Source organism: Felis catus, chromosome B1 (genome assembly GCF_018350175.1).
Source record: "Felis catus isolate Fca126 chromosome B1, F.catus_Fca126_mat1.0, whole genome shotgun sequence".
Classification (NCBI taxonomy): domain Eukaryota; kingdom Metazoa; phylum Chordata; class Mammalia; order Carnivora; family Felidae; genus Felis; species Felis catus.
In genome coordinates, this window is record NC_058371.1 from 84,264,798 (window position 1) to 84,284,422 (window position 19,625).

The 19,625-nt window shown below is 37.8% G+C and overlaps 1 protein-coding gene across 11 annotated transcripts in view; it reads left to right on the top strand.

The window, feature by feature from the left end:
- The window catches only part of INPP4B (inositol polyphosphate-4-phosphatase type II B), a 764,537-nt gene that overhangs the window by 682,040 nt on the left and 62,872 nt on the right, over nucleotides 1-19,625 (top strand). For all 11 annotated transcript variants that reach the window (XM_045055824.1, XM_019828926.3, XM_045055818.1 and 8 more), the window contains one exon: nucleotides 4,600-4,697. In XM_045055824.1, the coding sequence (XP_044911759.1) occupies nucleotides 4,600-4,697 (98 nt within the window). The remainder of the gene's footprint in view (nucleotides 1-4,599; nucleotides 4,698-19,625) is intronic.

Here is a 19,625-nt window from a genome sequence, read left to right on the forward strand (position 1 = left end):
TTAATTGGTATGGGTATGCTGAGCAATTCCATACGCTTCTGTGCACAGAACACAGAACTCAGAAAGACTCATGGCAAACGTTCTCCCTTTTTATCACTACCAAGTTATTTGAGATAGCAAGGACAAATATTCACATTTAAGGATCCCTGGCCCACATCAAATTTAAATGTGGCAAAGGAATGAGGAAAATATTGATGCCAATACCAAATTATTTACAGGGATTAACTTTCTTCATGTTTCCAAGTACAGTGAGTGTATCCAGTTTTAGAAGTTTTACGTTTGGGGGATTGGGGGTGCCTGGGTGGCTCAGTCGATTGAGCATATGACTTCAACTCAGGTCATGATCTCACGGCTCGTGAGTTCGAGCCCCATGTGAGGTTCTATGCTGACAGCTCAGAGCCTGGAGCCTGCTTCAGATTTTGTGTCTCCCTCTTTCTCTGCCTCTCCCACACTCACACTCTTTCTCATTCTCCTTCAAAAATAAACATTTAAAAAAAAAGTTTTTGTGTTTTGGGTGCCTAGGTGGCTCCTTGGTTAGACGACCAAGTCTTGATTTGGAATCAGGTCATGATCTCGCGGGTTTGTGTGATTGAGCCCTGTGTTGGGCTCCTGTGCTGACAATGCAGAGTCTGCTTGGGATTCTCTCTCTCTGTCTCTCTCTCTCTCTCTCTGCCCTTGTCCTCCTTGCATATTCTGTCTCTCCAAATAAATAAATAAATAAATAAATAAATAAATAAATAAATGTTTAGAAAAAAAGAAGTTTTATGTTCATATGTATTTCAACAATGTAAACTCAGCTAATTTTGTCAAACTTTTCTGGACCTGAAACACAGTCTATTATTCCCTTTTGTTTTGTTTACTAAAATAGCTGTTATTGGGCAAGGTTAGCACATCTTTTCATAATAAATTGCTTAGTCAAACAACAGATGATTATACATAGTGCCATGAGTTAGTGTCAAAAACACTTTTGTGAGAAAGCATAGGAATTACTTTTGCATAGTACATGATTCACATGTAGAGATTATTAAAAATGTGGATACGAGTTAAAGTTCATAGAACACATTTTTTTTTTAATTTTTTTTTCAACGTTTATTTTTGGGACAGAGAGAGACAGAGCATGAACGGGGGAGGGGCAGAGAGAGAGGGAGACACAGAATCGGAACCAGGCTCCAGGCTCTGAGCCATCAGCCCAGAGCCTGACGCGGGGCTCAAACTCCCTGACCGCGAGATCGTGACCTGGCTGAAGTCGGATGCTTAACCGACTGTGCCACCCAGGCGCCCATTTTTAAAAGATTTTAGAGAAAGAAGTCACCATCTTGGCTATGAGGCCTGGCTGGAGAGGTTCCCCTACAGGCAGAACTTCTGGAGAATTTGATAGTCTTCCATATTTAAAATGCTTTCTTATCCATAATTCACTCTCCAAATGGCTCCTTCCCCCATAGGTATCAGTTTAAAAGTGCCTAGCATATTCTTGGCCATGACTTGATATGTGTTAAACCTTTCCAATGTCTTTTACTAAATTAAAAATGCCACTGCATTTATAGTACTCCTGAATTTTTCAGTGATAGTCAAGGTGGCAGTTTTTATCTATTATTTTCCAATGATTTTTCCTTCTCTCCCTCTTATCCAAAAGATATTTCCTGAACAGCATAGGTTTTCATAATTCTCACTTGTCAGTTACAAAATTAGGTGGCAGCTTTGTATTTCATGTTTAATTTCAAACTGTACAGAAGCCATTAATCTCTTTTCTTATACTATGCATAAATCAGAATATATTTGTATTCACTGTGTTGTACAAGTTTTCTTTGATAATTGAGCACTTTTGCAAATAAGTACCTGAAGTCAGATTATATTCCAGTCATTGGTATATATGTGCCTCACAGCAAGTTCAGTGGTTGAGATGAATGATATTTATGAACGTAAATTACACAATTTGGGTGGGAAAAACAAAACAGCACTCTAAATTAATTATCTCTTCTTTGGTACACTAAACTACAGAGTGTTTGCAGTTTGAATTAGTAAGTTAAGACCTGTGAATGTCATCTTGAGAGATGTGGAAGTCCCATGTACAGACTTTCAAGGAATAGTTAGCATTGTATTTTCAAGCCCTCTACATTCGGTTAATTTGCATGATTTATGTCACTGTGACTATCTCAGTTGTTAGTTACTTTATTTTAAAAAGCCCCTTACCTTCTTTGTGGTGCCCATGTGGCTCAGTTGGTTAAGCATCCAACTTTGGCTCAGGTCATGATCTCACGGTTCGTGAGTTCGAGCTCCACATCAGGCTGTGTGCTGACAGCTTACAGCCTGGACCCTGCTTTGGATTCTGTGTTTCCCTCTTTCTCTGTCCCTCCCCCTCTTGTGCTCGCTCTTGCTCGCGCTCTCTCTCCCTCTCTCTCAAAAATAAACAAACATCAAAAAATAAAATGCCCCTTCCCTTTCTTCTCTCTTATCGATCTTGCATATTTTATGTGTGTGTGCACACACGTGCACCACGCACACATACACTTTTTTCATATCTGGAAGCTGTAAAAACACATAAAACTTGAAAAGGAGACAAATGACAAAGTATAGAAAAACTTGAAGAGGGGGCGCCTGGGTGGCGCAGTCGGTTAAGCGTCCGACTTCAGCCAGGTCACGATCTCGCGGTCAGGGAGTTCGAGCCCCGCGTCGGGCTCTGGGCTGATGGCTCAGAGCCTGGAGCCTGTTTTGGATTCTGTGTCTCCCTCTCTCTCTGCCCCTCCCCCGTTCATGCTCTGTCTCTCTCTGTCCCAAAAAAATAAATAAACGTTGAAAAAAAAAAAAACTTGAAGAGAAGAGGGAAGGCTGACACTTAGACATCAATCAATTACTGATTTAAGTAAATCACTCTGTCTCTGTTCTCTGAGTCTTATTTCTCTGATTCTGAATTTTGAGCTTTACCAGGCAACATCTACAAGTTAGGTATGCTATGTAATCCAGGTTCAATACTTTACAAACTATTTACCCATTGCCAACTTGTATGTCATGTGTATCCATTCTTAATTAAATAAGTACTAATTACTCTGGCCTACACAACAAAATCCTTCAGACTGGGCAGCTTACACAACAGAAATGTATATCTCATTTGTATATCTCATTTGTATATCAAATGTATATCTCAAATGTATAGCCTCATTCCAGAGGCTGAGAATTCCAAGATCAAGTTTCTAGCCAACTTGGCTTCTGGTGAGAAGTCTCTCTAACTTTCTCTCTGTGTGCTCCCTTGATCTCTTTTGTGTGCACAGAGAGAGACGGTGAGCTCACAGGTGTCTCTCTTTGCAAGGACACACCAATCCTATTAGATTAGGGCCCCCACCTCATTTGACTTTAATTACTTCTTTAGAATCTCCATTTCCAAACACAGCTACTGGGGTTTAGGGGCTTCAAAATATGATTTTGAGGGGGAAGACACAAACATTAAGTCCATAACAATAGTATTTCTCCAGCAAGGATGATATTTTTTTAATACCAGTTGATTATAATGTATGAAAAAGTTAGAAGAGTGTATTTCAGTGTTTAAGAGAAGCTCTCCTATGGATTTTCCTTCATCTATATTCTCATTCTCCAACTTTAACTCAGCATAGATATTGAGCATTGACCTTGTACCAGGCACTACTCTGCCAAGCTAAGGGACACAGGGAGCATGCAATGTGACAAGAAAAATGGATATGATCCCTGTCCGAAAAGAACTTACCATCCAGTAAGGAAGCCAGGTCAACAAGTAATACATTACAGTTTGACTCATGCAATAAGCAAAGATGTGGAAGGGGCAGGAATAGTGGAGGAAAGAAAGTGATTCACAGATGGGAGGGGAATACATGAGGAAGGTTTCATGGAATACATGAGCCTAAAGCCTGAAGGATGAATTGATCAAACAGACAAGGAAGATAAAAAAATTCTAGTTAGAGGGAGAATAACATGTGGAGAGTTCCAAAGGTATCAAAATGCTGCTGATGAGGGAGAAAAGTGTAACTACATTCCTATGAGGGTTTTTGGAAGGTTTGGTGGAGAAGTTAGATGCTAAACTAAGGGGGTTGGACTTTGTCCTTATAGGGAGAGAAGAGGCAGTGAAGTTTAGTGAGCTGATATGAAGAACAGGTATTAGACTCACTACTCCAACGTTGTGTTTATTGCACATGCAGCTCTGGGCATATAGTCAAAGTTAAACAAATATCTGTCGAATGAATGAATGATCTGACCTTGATGTAAAGGAGAGACTGGAAGGGAAGGAGATTGAAGACATAGCATTGGGGTATTTGGGAAGCTGTATAACCAGTCTAGAGTGGATGTAATTAAATGTCTACTATACAATTACAGTGTTAAGAAAAAAGAAGGAAAGACTGCCAGAGGTGTGAAAAGATCAATGAATACTGGATGGGGTGGAGAAAAGAGAGGAAATCCAGAAGAGTGCCTAGATTTTAACATGAGTTAATGGCAGAATACTGGGGATATGTTTAATTCTAAACAAAAGGAGGAGGTGGTTTTAGTCTGGCATCTATTTAAAAATAAAAGGTTAAAAAATGTTACTTTCAGGAGCATCTTTATAACCCATAACTGTTTTCTTTGTTCTATTTTTAGGTTTGGAGATGTCTCCTTGCAGGAAAGTATTAATCAGGAAAATTTTGAACTTCTAAAAGAATATTACACAATATTTATGGAAAAGATGCCTCCTGATTGTAAGTATACCAGCTTTAGAAAGCAACAATAATAATTTCTTGATTATAAATTTTCAGGACAGGTCAAACAAAGAGGTCAATGGGGGAAAGACACATGGGGTAAGGATGGGAGAGCAACTTTGAGATTATCTGAATCAAAAAGACTGATTGCCAAGGTGGCATGACCGTCACCTGCCTCACTGCCTTGATTGCACTCTTGATGTCCTGCTGCTCATGCTAGGACATTAATTTTAGTGCCACTGGAAGATACCAAAAATCTAAAATAAGGAACTTATAGTTAAGAATCTCAATTGAGTCTACTAAAAAGTTTGTATAATTCTTAACAATGTAAAAGGGTTTAATGGATAATTAACTTTTTGATTTATAATCTATATCAGATATATCACACATATACAAGGAGAAAATCAGATAGAATACAAGTTATACAAGTAACAAAAAGTGATATGAACTAAGGAACTAATTTATTGAATAGGATTATTGCAATTTTTATGTGAAACTGTTAAGCATCCAAGCCTATAGAAATGTATCTTACACTTCAGCATGTTTTTTATTATTCAATTCTGCAGTTCTTTTCCCCACAAAAGTAAGCACACAGCATTTGAGCAATTCAAAGCCAGAGAATAAAAAATGTAGTTGGAGTTCATCAATAAGTGATATAAATGTGTGGTAATATTAAGATATTTACAATGATAAGAAACTAGGTTTTAATAAAGTAGAAAATATTGTAGTATTTTTAACCAAAAGCTATAATGAAAGTCTATTATCAAATCACTGGCAATTTTTTCACTGCTCTGTATTCTGATACTTTATCTAAAATACCGTTGGTGGCAGAGTGTTTAGGACTTTTCATAACCCAGTGAATCTTGCATCAAAATATTACAATGGCATATGCAAGTTCAAGTGTGGATAGTTAAAAATTTCACCTGCAGTTTTTATATTATTTTATTTCACATAAAATATTATTTTTATACCAAAATGAAATTAAATGCAGGGAAACTTTTTGGCAGCCAGCATTCTTGTGAATTCTAAATTTAATTACTTAAAGTTAATAATATAAACAAAACTATTTTGCATTAGTAATTAATGAAAAATGGCTTATTTTAACTTGGATGTGTGTAGATAATTTTTATACAAGTTATCTAAATTTGGAATTCTCAGAATTATTTTTTTTAAATGTTTGTTTGTTTATTTATTTTGAGAGAGCACAAGAGAGCACAGTGAGGGACAGGGAGAGAGAAAGAAAGAAAGGGAATCCCAGGCAGGCTCCGCACTGTCAGCATAGAGCCTGACTTGGGATTTGATCCCAGAACCGTGAGATCATGACCTGAGCTGAAATCAAGAGTCAGAAGGTCCTACTGAACTACCCAAGCACCCCTGGAATTCCCAGAATTCTTATAACTTATTTTCTATTTCTATCAGTTCTTTCAAAGTGTGATCACAGGACCAGCAGAATCAACATCACCTAGGAACCTGTTGGCAATGCAAATTCCCAAGTCTCTCTACAGAACTATTGAGTTTTCCCTATAATCTGTGTTTTAATAAACATTTTAGGTTATTTTTAATGGATACTAATATTTGTGAACCAATGATATGTCCTCATTACTTAAAATATATTTAAAAGTAGGTTGTTGGCAAAGTCTATAAGGGGCTTCAATACTATACATAAAATAATTATGTCACCTTAAAAATATGTATAAGTCATTGTTGAAATATGTACAAGTCATGAGTAAATTATTGTCTGAGACACGAAATTCAAAAAAAAAATCCCTACATTCAAGTCATTTAAACTCTTCATGGGAACAGAAGTTTAAAAAGTTTGAAAACATAAGACCTCATGTAGTATACTAAATAAATATAACTAAGTATATTTGAAACTTGTAAATATATTTCTTCCTTGAAAACATGGTAGACTTTTGCATCAAACCAATTATATTTCATTAGCTAGGCAGTTGTCTTAACATAGTGAATGTTTCCTGATATTTTGTTTTCTATTATGTCAACATACTTTTGAGACAACCTGCCACAGATTTGGCACAGAATTTTGTGATATGACTTTGGTTGTTTTCCATAACAAAAGTCCAAATCTGATCTATGCACTATACTGACATATGTAGGGTTGTTCCTTATACAGAAAAGTCATAACTCAAAGCATCATTTGAGTTACACTCTATTCAAGAAAGAAACTATAAAGCTTCAGGGCGCCTGGGTGGTGCAGTCGGTTAAGCGTCCGACTTCAGCCAGGTCACGATCTCGGGGTCCGTGAGTTCGAGCCCCACGTCAGGCTCTGGGCTGATGGCTCAGAGCCTGGAGCCTGTTTCCGATTCTGTGTCTCCCTCTCTCTCTGCCCCTCCCCCGTTCATGCTCTGTCGCTCTCTGTCCCAAAAATAAATAAAAAAAGTTGAAAAAAAATAAAAAAAAAAAAGCTTTATTAACAGTGTAAATAGAGGTTAGGCTGTTTGTAAAGGAGGAAAAGAATTACCATGCTGAATCGTACCCATAATCCATATAATCTATTATTTTTCTTTCACAGTAAAATTAAGGATAATTTCTGTCAGTGTTAAAAGGATGAGTTAATCCTGTAAACCATTACTTTCACTTACTAATCCATTTTGGATGTGCTATCCATTCATTAACCCCGTTTATTTTATGATTTATGAATTAAATGGTTGAATTTTACATTATTCTACATGTTTTAAAAAAAATTCCCTTTCTTCCAAAGGAATTTTTTTTTTACCTTAAGGGATGTCTTTTGTGATATTGGGATTGAATGAATAAATCTATTTCAACCGATGTGAGAAATACACATATATGATAGGAGACTATCCATTAAGTACAAGAAAAGAAGGATTAAAGAACCCACAAAATATGGAGAAATTGTTCAAGATTGAGGGGCTTCAAGCATCACTGTAGTTAAGTGAGAAGGATTTTAGACAGGATAAGGTAAACAAGAATAACAAATGTGTTGATGAAGTTTTAAAAAAGAGGGATTAAAGAGAAGCTGTTGGATTTGGTGGTTATGAGCATTGATGACATTGCATGGAACCATTTACATAAAAACATGGAGTGGAACCACATCTAAGGCATTTAAGAAGAGAACTCGTATTGTACAAGTGGACAACCAGAGCGAAAGCTACCCTCCTAGGAAGGTCAGTAGTGACTACAAAGAATGAAAAAATAAGCTGAAAGCAACAGAATCAAGGAAGAGGGGTTTTCTCCTTTATTTCTCTTTAGTTTCATTTTCCAAGAGACATGAAAATTGTAAAGACGTGGAAAGTATAGGACAGTCGCAAGGGGCTAAGGATCGGCTCTGGACACTGCATAGAGGCTCTACAAAAGGTTGCAACGGTCAAACCCCTAGAACTAGCCAGAAAGCCCTTGAGGGACCCAGAGAGAGCAGAAGATTATGCCTCCCATACGATACAGAGATAGAACATTACTCAGGAGGAAAAAAGTAGTATTCTGGGTTTTAGAAAAAGAAATCTGCCATGCCTGGCTACAGCCCATATAACACCTGAAGAAATTCAATAAAAGGTCACCCGTGACTGTTTAAGATTGGTGCCCTGAGTATCGAAGGTTTGGAAGGAGGCCAAAGTGTAGTTTAGGTCTGCTGATCCACCACTGTCTGTTAGGTCTCCAGGCTCCTTTGGTAGTTTCAGAGGGAAAAGGCTTAAAAAGAGATTTTGTTCACAAGCACTTTACTAACTGTAAAAATCAGATCAGTCATGGTTTTCCCTGATATGCTGTCAAATTCTTTTAACATAATTATGAAAATGTAATTCTTTAACTATAACGTTTAAAATCTGTGCATGAGTGTCAAGCACTCTGAGGTTTACTTTTGCTGAGCTAAGATTTAGTTAACAGGCTGCAATTTATTTAGACCAAAATATTTTCGTGTGCTTTGAACTTACATTTTCAGTTAACATTTTACATTTTTTAGTATTTTGATTTATCTTATCTCTCCTTTAAAAAATAAATCAGTGGGTGGGGTGCCTGGGTGGCTCGGTGGGTTAAGCCTCCAACTCTTGATTTCAGCTCAGGTCTCATGGTTCATGAGTTTGAGACCTACATCAGGCTCTGTGCGCTGAAGCTTGTTTGGGATTCTCTCTCTCTGCTCCTCCCACACTTTCTCTCTCTCCCTCTCTCTCTCAAAAATAAATAAATAAACTTTAAAAAGTGGGGGGCACCTGGGTGGCTCAGTCAGATAAGCATCTAGCTTCTGCTCAGGTCATGATCTCACGGTTCATGAGTTCAAGACCCACATAGGTTTTGCTGCTGTCAGCACAGAGCCTGCTTCAGATCCTCTGTCTCCCTCTCTCTCTCTCTGCCCCTCTCCCATTCTCTCTCTCTCTTAAAAATAAATAAATATTAAAAAATAAAATAAAAAATAGATCAATGGAGCAAAACTGGGTCAGTTAAGAATAAAATCAGAAAGAAAATTATAATGTTAAAACTCAAAATAATGTGAAATATATAAAAAGTAACAGGACTCCATTAGGATAAGAAAACCTACACATGAAAGGATTTCCCAGAAGCAGATGAAAAAGAAAGCTTAACTGTGAATAAAATGTTGAGTATCTAAAATCTACTTTTGTTAGGCCAGAAAATGGGTCACGTGACTCTTCATATCTAATAACTTGTCTTTTGAAAACATTGTCATACAGCCATTGAAAGTTCAGCAAGGTTTTTCAAAGATAAGATAGAACTCTCTAGTAAACCAAGATACTTTTTCTAGACCAAATATAGGGTAATAGTTCCCTGAGTAAAATTATTGGATTCTGTTTCTCTAAGAAATGGAAAACAAACAAAACAAAACAGAGCTACCAAGGTATCGTTCATAATTGTACTTTATGTAATATAAACTTACAAATGGATATATCAGACTATTGCTAAGAAACAGACAACTAGTTACAGCATTTATAACACATACTATGCTCTGGAAGAAATCAGTCCTAGGTCTTGCCAAGATTTTGTAGCTGATCACACTGTTGGACTTTCCACATGGTTCAATGCCATAGAATGTGGGAGAACAGTAGCTGGCACACATACTAACACATACCTTGTGTTACAAATGGATAAAATCACTGAGGAGCAGCAGATACATCAGTTCTTGGAATATCGTGCATATATCAGAGAGAAAAATTGCACCGCATTTGCTCTGTGTATTAATGAAAATTAAGGCTACTTAAATGGCTATTTCCTTCAGTCAGTAATTCTAGTATGAGCTGTGGTCGCAGTCCAGAAAGTGTGTGATAGAATCAATAGTGACAGCATCAACTATGTGTGCCTCAGAGATGGGCAATGCTCCATAAACAAAATACGGTGCATTTAAATATCACCTTTATCTAAGTAAATATCTACTTACTGTTTGTATACTTAAAATTGGAGCCCACGTGTGTTGACACTTGTAACATGGCTCACCACTTTCACAAGTCTAAACGTGCTGCCTTTACTCTCTCAGAACAAGCTATGGTGGGGTTTCTGGCCCCTGCTTTTCAGAGCCCTCTACCCTCGGACTAGCACCCATGCTGATCCTGGCTAACCAGACCTCAGCAGGCTCTGGAAATAACCTGAACTTATAAAATAAGAAATGAAATCAGGCAGATATCTTAAAAGACATTAACAAACACACACAGACATGCAGTTGCACACACACACAAATACACACACTCACACTCATGTACACACCCCATTAAATGTCTTCTGACAATCTGAGTTTTTCCCTTTAGCAAAGGGACTTTCTGATACAGGTTAAATATTTCCCAAGTTTTAAAGTAAATTTCTAAATGATTAACTTTTTCTCCACATATAATAATTCTAGATCTCCTCTGAATGATTTACATTAATATATATATTATATTTATATATATGATATGATTATATATATTGTATGTGTATGATATATACTTGTTCTGAACATTAGGATGGCCCTTCAACGTTACAAAACAGTGACATCAAAGGCTAGTGTTTTATTCTGTCAACTAAGGTTCAGCCATGGTGACAAAAAATACCATAAGACCCTTCCCCCAGTACTTTTCTCCCTCCTCCCAATATATCTTTTATATTTTTACTGTCTATAAACTTTAAGTATGAGGTCAGGAAATGCAAGAAAGGATTGGCCTGCACACAGGGTCAGATAGACACAGGGTCATGTCTGAATTTGACATGTTATACTAGCCTAGGCTGTGGTTTGCTAAAATAAAAAATATACATATATTACTAAATCCTTAGTAACCATATCAGTCCAAGTGCAGTCAGGAAAACACATTTGAGGAATTTGGAGCATTGGTGATAGACATGAAAGAAATGGGAGAAATTAAACAGGGATATACTTAGCCACACTGAGTTTAGCAATATCAAGAAGCTGATGCTAGGCCAGGTGCTGAAAGGACCTAGGTCAGATGTAGTGTCACCAGAGCACAAAATCTAGGGCCATGCTGCTGAATCTTGGCTCTTGATGGGGACTGTCCAGAAGAAGCTGGGACCACAGACAGAAGAGTTGCCCCCTGGGAACTGGAGCCATGCGGAAGCCACGGTCATATCCACAAGCAGAGAGATCAGAAAACAAATACTCTGGTTTCTGTCTCCCTGGTTCCTTTAACCTCGCTCTTAATCCTCATTGTCCAAATTTAACTGAGTCAGCAGGCAGCAAGCAGTCTGGGGAACAAGGATTCCTGTGATATAGAGCAGAAGGGAAAAAAGTAGAGATAGATATGAGAGCAAATCAGCAATTGACCAGCCCAGTCTATCCCTCAGTCATTCGGCACCTCTTCTTACCTTTTACCCATGCAAGAATAATTTCAAATGATCCATATCTGGATGTGGGGTCAGCAGTTTGTGTTTTACCAAGCTCTCTAGGTAACTCTGCTGTACAATATGATTTGAAAACCACTAGGTTAGACTTGTAAAATGTTATAGATTAGTTATCAAATTGTGAATTTATGTTTTGTGTTTCATTTATACTCTAGACCTGAGGATAAAAGAAAGTGAAATTCCCAGAATATTGAAATGTTGTATCTTTTATTTAGTTTTTGCTTAACTAACATTTATTGACCTAAGTGAAGTGTATATAATGTGTACAATTCAGCTGTAATCATGATTCCGGTCAATGTAAGGTTACCTGGATTGATTATGCCAAAGTAAATTAATGTGTCTAAGTTTACCAAGCACAAAGAAAGATCTGAATATTATGGATTTTTGGCATTTTTAACAAACATGAAGATATAAGATATAAGAAGATATAAGGTTCTTGAATTAACACACGAGTATCCTTCCAACAGGAACTATAAATCACTGCATAATTAATTACTACGAATAATTTCTGTCTTGCAGACAGCCAACTCTGATACCATATACACATACAGATATACCCATGAAATATTCAGTTACTCATTCAGATGTTTTACTTGTTTTATTTCAAACGCATGTGTATTTGGAAACATTCAGATAGCTGAGGGATTTTTCACATATCATCCATATGCTTGGCATTACACAGACATTAAAGACGAGTACAAGGTGTTGGTGGTATAGGAGAAATTATTTTATAATTCAAGACTACCTTAAGGTTGGAAATGTTTCAGAAAGAACAGATAAAAGAGGAATTTATTTTATTTTTGTTTTTGTTTTTCAAAGTACTTTTATTTTTTTAAATATATGAAATTTATTGTCAAATTGGTTTCCATACAACACCCAGTGCTCATCCCAAAAGATGCCCTCTTCAATACCCATCATCCACCTTCCCTGCCCTCCCACCCCTCATCAGCCCTCAGTTTTTTCTCATTTAAAAGAGGAATTTAAAGATTACCAGCTGTCTCCAATTTTTCTCTACCCATTTTTTTTTTTCACTGAATCCACTCCAGTCAGCCTTTGGTCTAAATAACTTTACTGAAACTGGTTTTTTCATAGGGTTTAGAGCCAGTGCTCAGTGCTCAGTTCTCTGTTCTCATCCTACCTGATCTAGTAATAGATTTGACATGGTCATTTTTTTCCATCTTTCATCATTTGCTTCCAGGCCACCACACTTTTCTGTGATTGCCTCTACTCTCTGGCTACTTTTCCACTGCCATTACTGATTCCTCATTAACTTTCTGACCTCCAAATGTCGGAGGGTCCCAGGATTTAGTCTACAGATGTCTTTGCTCTTGTTGAACACAGTCTCATTGCTTTAAATACCATCTATTAATTATCAACCTCTGTTCCTACATCACCAGCCCATCTCTCTTCCTGGAACTCATATGTCCTGCTCATCACCTCAAACTTTATTCCTGATATGCCCTTAAAAACTTACTTTTCCGGGGCACCTGGTGACTCGGTTAAGTGTCCGACCTCAGCTCAGGTCATGATCTCGTGGTTCACAAGTTCAAACCCCGTGTTGGGCTCTGTGCTGACAGCTCAGAGCCTGGAGCCTGCTTTGGATTCTGTATCTCCCTCTCTCTCTGCCCCTCCTCCATTCATTCTCTGTCTCTCTCTTTCTCAAAAATAAATTTAAAGAAAAACATTAAAAAATAATTTAAAAATTAAAAAAAAACTTACTTTTCCTACTCTCTCTCTCCCTCTCTCTACCCCTTCCCTGCTCATGCTGTCTCTGTCTCTCTCAAAATAAATAAACTTAAAAAAAAAAAACTTTTCCTACAATCATCTCCATCTTAGTTTTTAACGAATTCTAGCTTATTTGTTGCTTTGGGAAAAAAAACATTGAAGTCACATTTGACTCTTCTCTTTTTCTCATAGCCCACTTTCAGTCCATTAGAAAAATTTCACTGGCTCTATTTCCCAAGTGTGTGCCACCAGCTCCCTCCACCTATATTGTTACCATTCTGTGCAAGTCCTTATTATTCTCACTCTCATATCATGGCAATAAGGTCCGTCTGGTCTTTTGTTTCCTCTCTCAGCCTCACTCAGTTTCTATCACTGCAGCCAAAGTGATCTTTTAAACATGAAAATGAAATCACGTCTCTCCTCCAACTCTTCTGATAGCCCCTACTTTTTCAGCCGACTAAAAACCTAAAATTTTACGGTGGTCTCGAAGGTTCCTTGTTATCTGGCAGCAAATCTGCTGACTCTCCTTTCCTACCTCTCTCCCTCCCTTGCTCTACTCTGCCCCACACTGACTTCTTGCTGTTTCTTGGGACTTTTTCTTGCCTTAAATTCTCTACCTTAAATTCTCTCCCTTTATATGGATCCTTCACTCGTCCCTTTAAGTCTTTCCCCAAATGTCACTTTCTTAGTGAGGCCTTTCTTAACTACCGTCTTTATTTATTTCCTTTTAAATTTTAATTAGTTAACATACAGCGCAATATTGGTTTCAGAAGTAAGACTTCAGCAATTCATCACTTACATACAACACCCTTGACTGCCCTCTTTATTTTTTAAAAAATTTCTTATTTACATTTCCTTATTTTTTAAGAGACAGAGAGAGACAGAGCACAACTGGGGGAGGAGCAGAGAGAGAAGGAGACACAGAATCCAAAGCAGGCTCCAGGCTCTGTGCTGGAGCCCCACATGGGGCTCGAACTCACAAACTGTGAGATCATGACCTGAGCTGAAGTCAGACACTTAACCTACTGAGCCACCCACATGCCCCATTGACTGCCCTCTTTAAAATTGCTATCTCCCAGGGCACCTGTGTGGCTCAGTAGGTTAAGAGGCCAAGTTCAAGCCCCATGACGGGCTCCGCACTGACAGCTCAGAGCCTGGAGCCTACTTTGGATTCTGTGTCACTGTCTCTCCCTGCCCCTCTCACACTCCCACTCTGTCTCTCAAAAATAAATTAAAAAAATATATATATATATTAAAAAAATTTTTGAATTGCAATCTCCCATGTCCTAGTCCCCTTCTCCATAACACCTACCATCATCTAGTGTACAATACATCATTTACTTTGTTTGGCTGTATCTCCTCAGAATGTAAGCTCCTTGGGGACAAGTATCCTTGTCTATATTTTGACTTTATATCCCAACTACCAAAAACATTATCTGGCCTATAGCTAATACTCCATAACTATTTGTTGAATGAATGAATTAATGAGATAGATGAGGTCATTTATGAATGTTTTAAAGAATCTGATATATAGCAAATATATATATAATACTCAAAAGCATCTTGCCAAATGTGTGCCCCTCAGGACATATTTTAAGAAATGCTATAAGGGGCTTGGGATCCAAGATGATTTTGTTAAGTTCACACACCTAGCTAGTGGGTGAACAGGGACTAAGTTCCATATTTCCTGATTCCCAGTTAAGTGTTCTTTTCACTTTTGTACTGCTGCTCTCCCATTGCTGTAGTTCTTCTGATCATTTCAATTTAAAACTGCAGATTTAAAAAACATTTGCATATTTCCAGCAGCACCTTTATTTTCAGCTCATTGAAGAAGAAACTCTCATGTACTTACCTCTTCAGGCTTTTAATTTTCTCTGATATTAATAAAGATTAAGGGATTTTTTTTTTACCTGATATATCTCTAGAAGCACTTCTGTGGCTTTTTGAAAGGAAAAGTGATACAAAACAGTATTCAGTTTTAATTTTCTATGTGCAGGTAAAACCACAGACATAGACTTCTGGTGTCCAATAACTTGTGCACTAGACTGAAGCAACAAATGTAAACAGTACTGCAAATAACAGAGGTAGACGTGCACACTCACAGATGCCCATACAGATGGCCGCCCCCCTGTTTATCTCAGCATTGATCTCTGCATCTTCTACGTTACTTCAGGCTCCTCGCAATTTAGATGCATCAGTTTTTTGGTTAGCCCTCTTCTGCTCTAATTTGTATAGGAAAAGTCTAAGATTAGTATATCAGTCAACTTTACATCTTTCTACATTCTTTCCCTCTCACAGGGGCTTCCTTGTCGGTAGAGTAAGTAGACTGAGTCTTGCACTCCAAATTTTACCACTCATCGAAGATTGGCTAGACTCCCAGTAAACCAGCCTAGTAAGTCTACATAAAATGGCATGAAGTCAAAAGATATGAATTCAATTGAAAGCTCACTTAGGTGAATCACTTGATGTTTTGAATGCCTCCATTTCGTTATCGATTAAATGAGAATAGTCAATATGTTATGCCAATACATCAAAGTACATTCTACCATTATCTCACCAGAGAAAGGGAGTTAATATTTCCAGTGTCAGTGTCTGTGCTAAGAAGATGTCACACTGCACTTATGAATGTTACAGTGACGGATAAGATCATGACTGTATGCACTTTGAGTTTCTCACGAGAGTTATATGTCTCCTTTGTACTAACAAGTCAACTTATTGATCCAGTTAAAATTGATTATAAAGCTCTTCCTATGGTTTGAAGCAACCTGCCTCTTTTCCCCATTCGGTAGTCTCTTTTCCTCTGTCTTGTGTATATTTATTCAAATATAAATACCTATCTATATTAACCTTAACGAATTGTTTTCTTATAATCACTGCTTGTCTGATAATCTTTTTAAAAAATCATATATCTCTTTGTGAAATACTGTGATAGGGATGAGATCCTGAAATCATCACCATTAGGATAAGTTTATTGGCCCCACAATGAGGAGTAAGGTGGATATTAAAAATCTTAGGATTCACTTTCCCCTTTGGAAAGAAATATCACTTAATTTAACATGAATCTCCTAGGACTCCAGTTTCAGCATAGTATGACATCTAATAAAGAGCCCAATAATTAAAGGTAAATAAAATTTAGTCCCAACTTTTAATTAAACATCAAAGAGCAGACAACTAGCAACTTTATGATGATTCTTTTGAAGTACTTTTGTCCAAGTTTCTAATTCACTCTATTGAGCATGTCACTCTCTCAAACATTCACTGCTTACTGTGTTGTTTTTCTCAGCCACAAGTGTGAAGTCTTTTGTTTCCTTCTGGTCTACCTTTTCTTGCATCCTAAATTCCTCATGCTTCCAGTTCTGCAAAACAAAACTCAGATTCATCTTTGAAGTCAGAGAAGGAGAAGAAACTCAACACTCAAAGATAAAATTATCTTTATCAAGGGATCAGAAAAGATAAGTCTGGTGACATGGATAGTTTAAAACTATAAATATATGAGAAGCCTAGGTTATAAAACTATAGCTCACTTCAAGCCAAAAAAGGAGCTATAGGAATGGAATGAAATGTCTACCTTGTGTTTTTATTACCTCTTTCCTTTTCATGTTGGAGCCGCCCAAGGCAGCTTTGTTTCTGTAATCTTCTTCCTCTATTTTACCTCATCTGTACCTTTTTTAATACCTCAGGAGTTCTTTATTTTATTCCATATAGTATGAAATATTAAAGATCTCATTCTTACTTGCCTCCAGGAGCCTAAAGAAGTAACGCAGAGACCTTGGCTATTGGGAAAAAGCCCTGTCTTCTCAACTGTCTTCTCCTGCTTTGTTTTGGCTATCATTCTAGCAGTTTGGGAGTCATTTCCTTCCATGTTATCAGAAAGTGGAGCATGGAAGTGCTGAACTGTTCTTTTTTTGGAGATGGCCTCATTATGCATCTGCCCCTCTATGCTGCCATGTGGCCTTGACATATTTCACTGGCAGCCTGGCTCTTACATGGTAGGGAGGTGGGGTACTGGAAATATCTCAGAAGCTGCTTTCCTTTCTGTCCTAAGCTTTAAGAAGTCTATACTTGCTTTGGTTTTCAGACATTTTGTGTGTAATGTATGCTCTCAACAGGACCTTTCTTGCTATTCTTGTCAAAGTAAAATGCAGGGACTTGGGAGTTGCCTTGGGAAAAAGGAAAGGCAGCCATCAACCGCCTTCACTGCTAAGGCAGTGAACACTCACTAGAATGCAGGCAGTGCAACTGGGCTCACAAGAAGACTCAGCTGGGGAATCTGCGTCAACCTCCTTTCCATACTCAAATTTTCTTCTGTCTGTGCATAAAACTATCTCAAGTATCTGAGACATTTAGGCTTTTGAGAGTCATCTACCTGCAAACCATCTCCCCCCCCCCCAACCCTTTGTAATGACTTGAAACTATTTGGAGATTCAGAAATCAAATCATGTGTGTTTTCTTAACAAAAACAAAAATAGGAAAAAAAAATTAATATGTTATAATTCTACTCTCCTCCCTGCACACCAAGTCCCATGGCCTTCAATGTATGACAGTGAGCAAGGAAAGTCCTGAAGAATTCTTAACACAGTTACTTGTAAAGTTGTCTTTTCATTTACTATGGGTGATGCAACCTTGAAATTCATTTAAAAGGAAACAATGAAGGTGTATAGGTCAAAAATATTATTCAGCTCTGTTCAGGTGGGGAGTTTGATATTTGATTTCTTATATTGCCTTTTTCATAAATTGTTAAGTTGGAAATACAATTTAAATAGAGCCAGTTTCACTGGAGCTTTTTTTTTAAATATTTTCAAGATTTTACAGCATCCAAAAGAACGTAATTTCCAATTTTAAGACATCTCAATGGCTCTCACCTAATTGCATTTGTTCGCTTGCTAGTTTAGGTATAGTTATTAACTATAGTTAATTTAACTATAATTATTTCAGAATTAATTGTAGAGAAGATTTGATATCACAGGATATAGTACTAACCAGGGTAGACTATGAAAGTATTGTTCTTTATATGTTCATTTTTTTCAGTTTATTTATTTTTAAGAGGCAGAGAGAGAGTGTGCAGGGGAGGGACAAAGAGAGAAAGGGAGAGTGAGAATCCCAAGCAGGCTACATGTTATCAGTGCAGAGCCCAACACGGGCTCTATCTCATGAACCATGATATCATGACCTGAGCAGAAGTCAAGAATCAGAAGCTTAACAGACTGAGCCACCCAAGTGTCCCTATGTGTTTATTTTCAATACTTAAAGATACAGACTCTTACAATTTTTTTCCCTTTGTAGATGTTCTGGTTATTTATTACCAGGTGACAAATTATTCCAAGTTTACTGATATAAAATCAGAAGCATTTTATTTATGCTCACAGATTCTGTAAGCATCAGACAGAGGAAGGTACGCAGACAGAGGAAGTAAAGATGGTTTATCTGCACTCCATGATATCTGGGACCTCAGCTGGAAAGATTGGTGGGGGCGGGGGGGGGGGTGCGGTGTCAGGGTGTCACTTAACTGATTGGGGACTGGAGTGTTCTGCAAGCTTCTGCACTTGCAAGCTTCTGCACTTGCATTCTGACACCTGGGCCACGATGACCTAAGGGCTGGACTTGGGTGAAACTGTTGACTGGAGAACCTAAATAGGAGCCTCCAAGTGATTGGGCTTCTCCCAGCATAGTGCCTGGGCTCTTATAGGGAGCACCTCAAGATAGGGAACACAGACAGCAAAGTTCCAAGAGAATCAGACAAGAGCTGCATTGGCATTTATGGCCTAACTCCAAAGTGACATAGCGTCACTTGTGCCATACTCTGTTAGTAAAGACAGTGACAAGCCCACCAGCATTCCAAGGGAAAGTACATAAACTCCATCTCTCAATAGAAGGAGTGTCAAAGAATGTAGAGCCTTGTCTTAAAACCATCACTGTAGAGGTGATTGATGTGCTGCTTTCGAGAGACATTCTAATTTATTTGTCATTTTCTCATCTCTAAGGCAACAATACACGTTTGCAATATGGCTGGTCAATGTTAAAAATGCCTATATTATATAGCCACGTATTTTACCTTAGAATGTTTTTGATTGCAAGTGACAGAAACCCTGACTCAAACTGGCTTGAACAATAAAGAAAATTTATGAACAAAACTGAAAATTCCAAAGGTCAAGCACGCAACCCTTCAAGGGAAGGTTGCTTCAATGGCTTAGCAGTATTGAAAAGACACTTTCCATGCTAATTCATCACTTAACCACTCTTAGTGTAGACTTTATCCTACATCTGGTCCATCTTAAATGATGGCTGGCATGACCAATTATCCCCATGCTCAACTCATACTCAACCAAACAGATAAAGAGGACTTTTCCTCCTCCTTCCACATTTGAGTCCTCAGCTTCACTCAGCTGGGGCAGG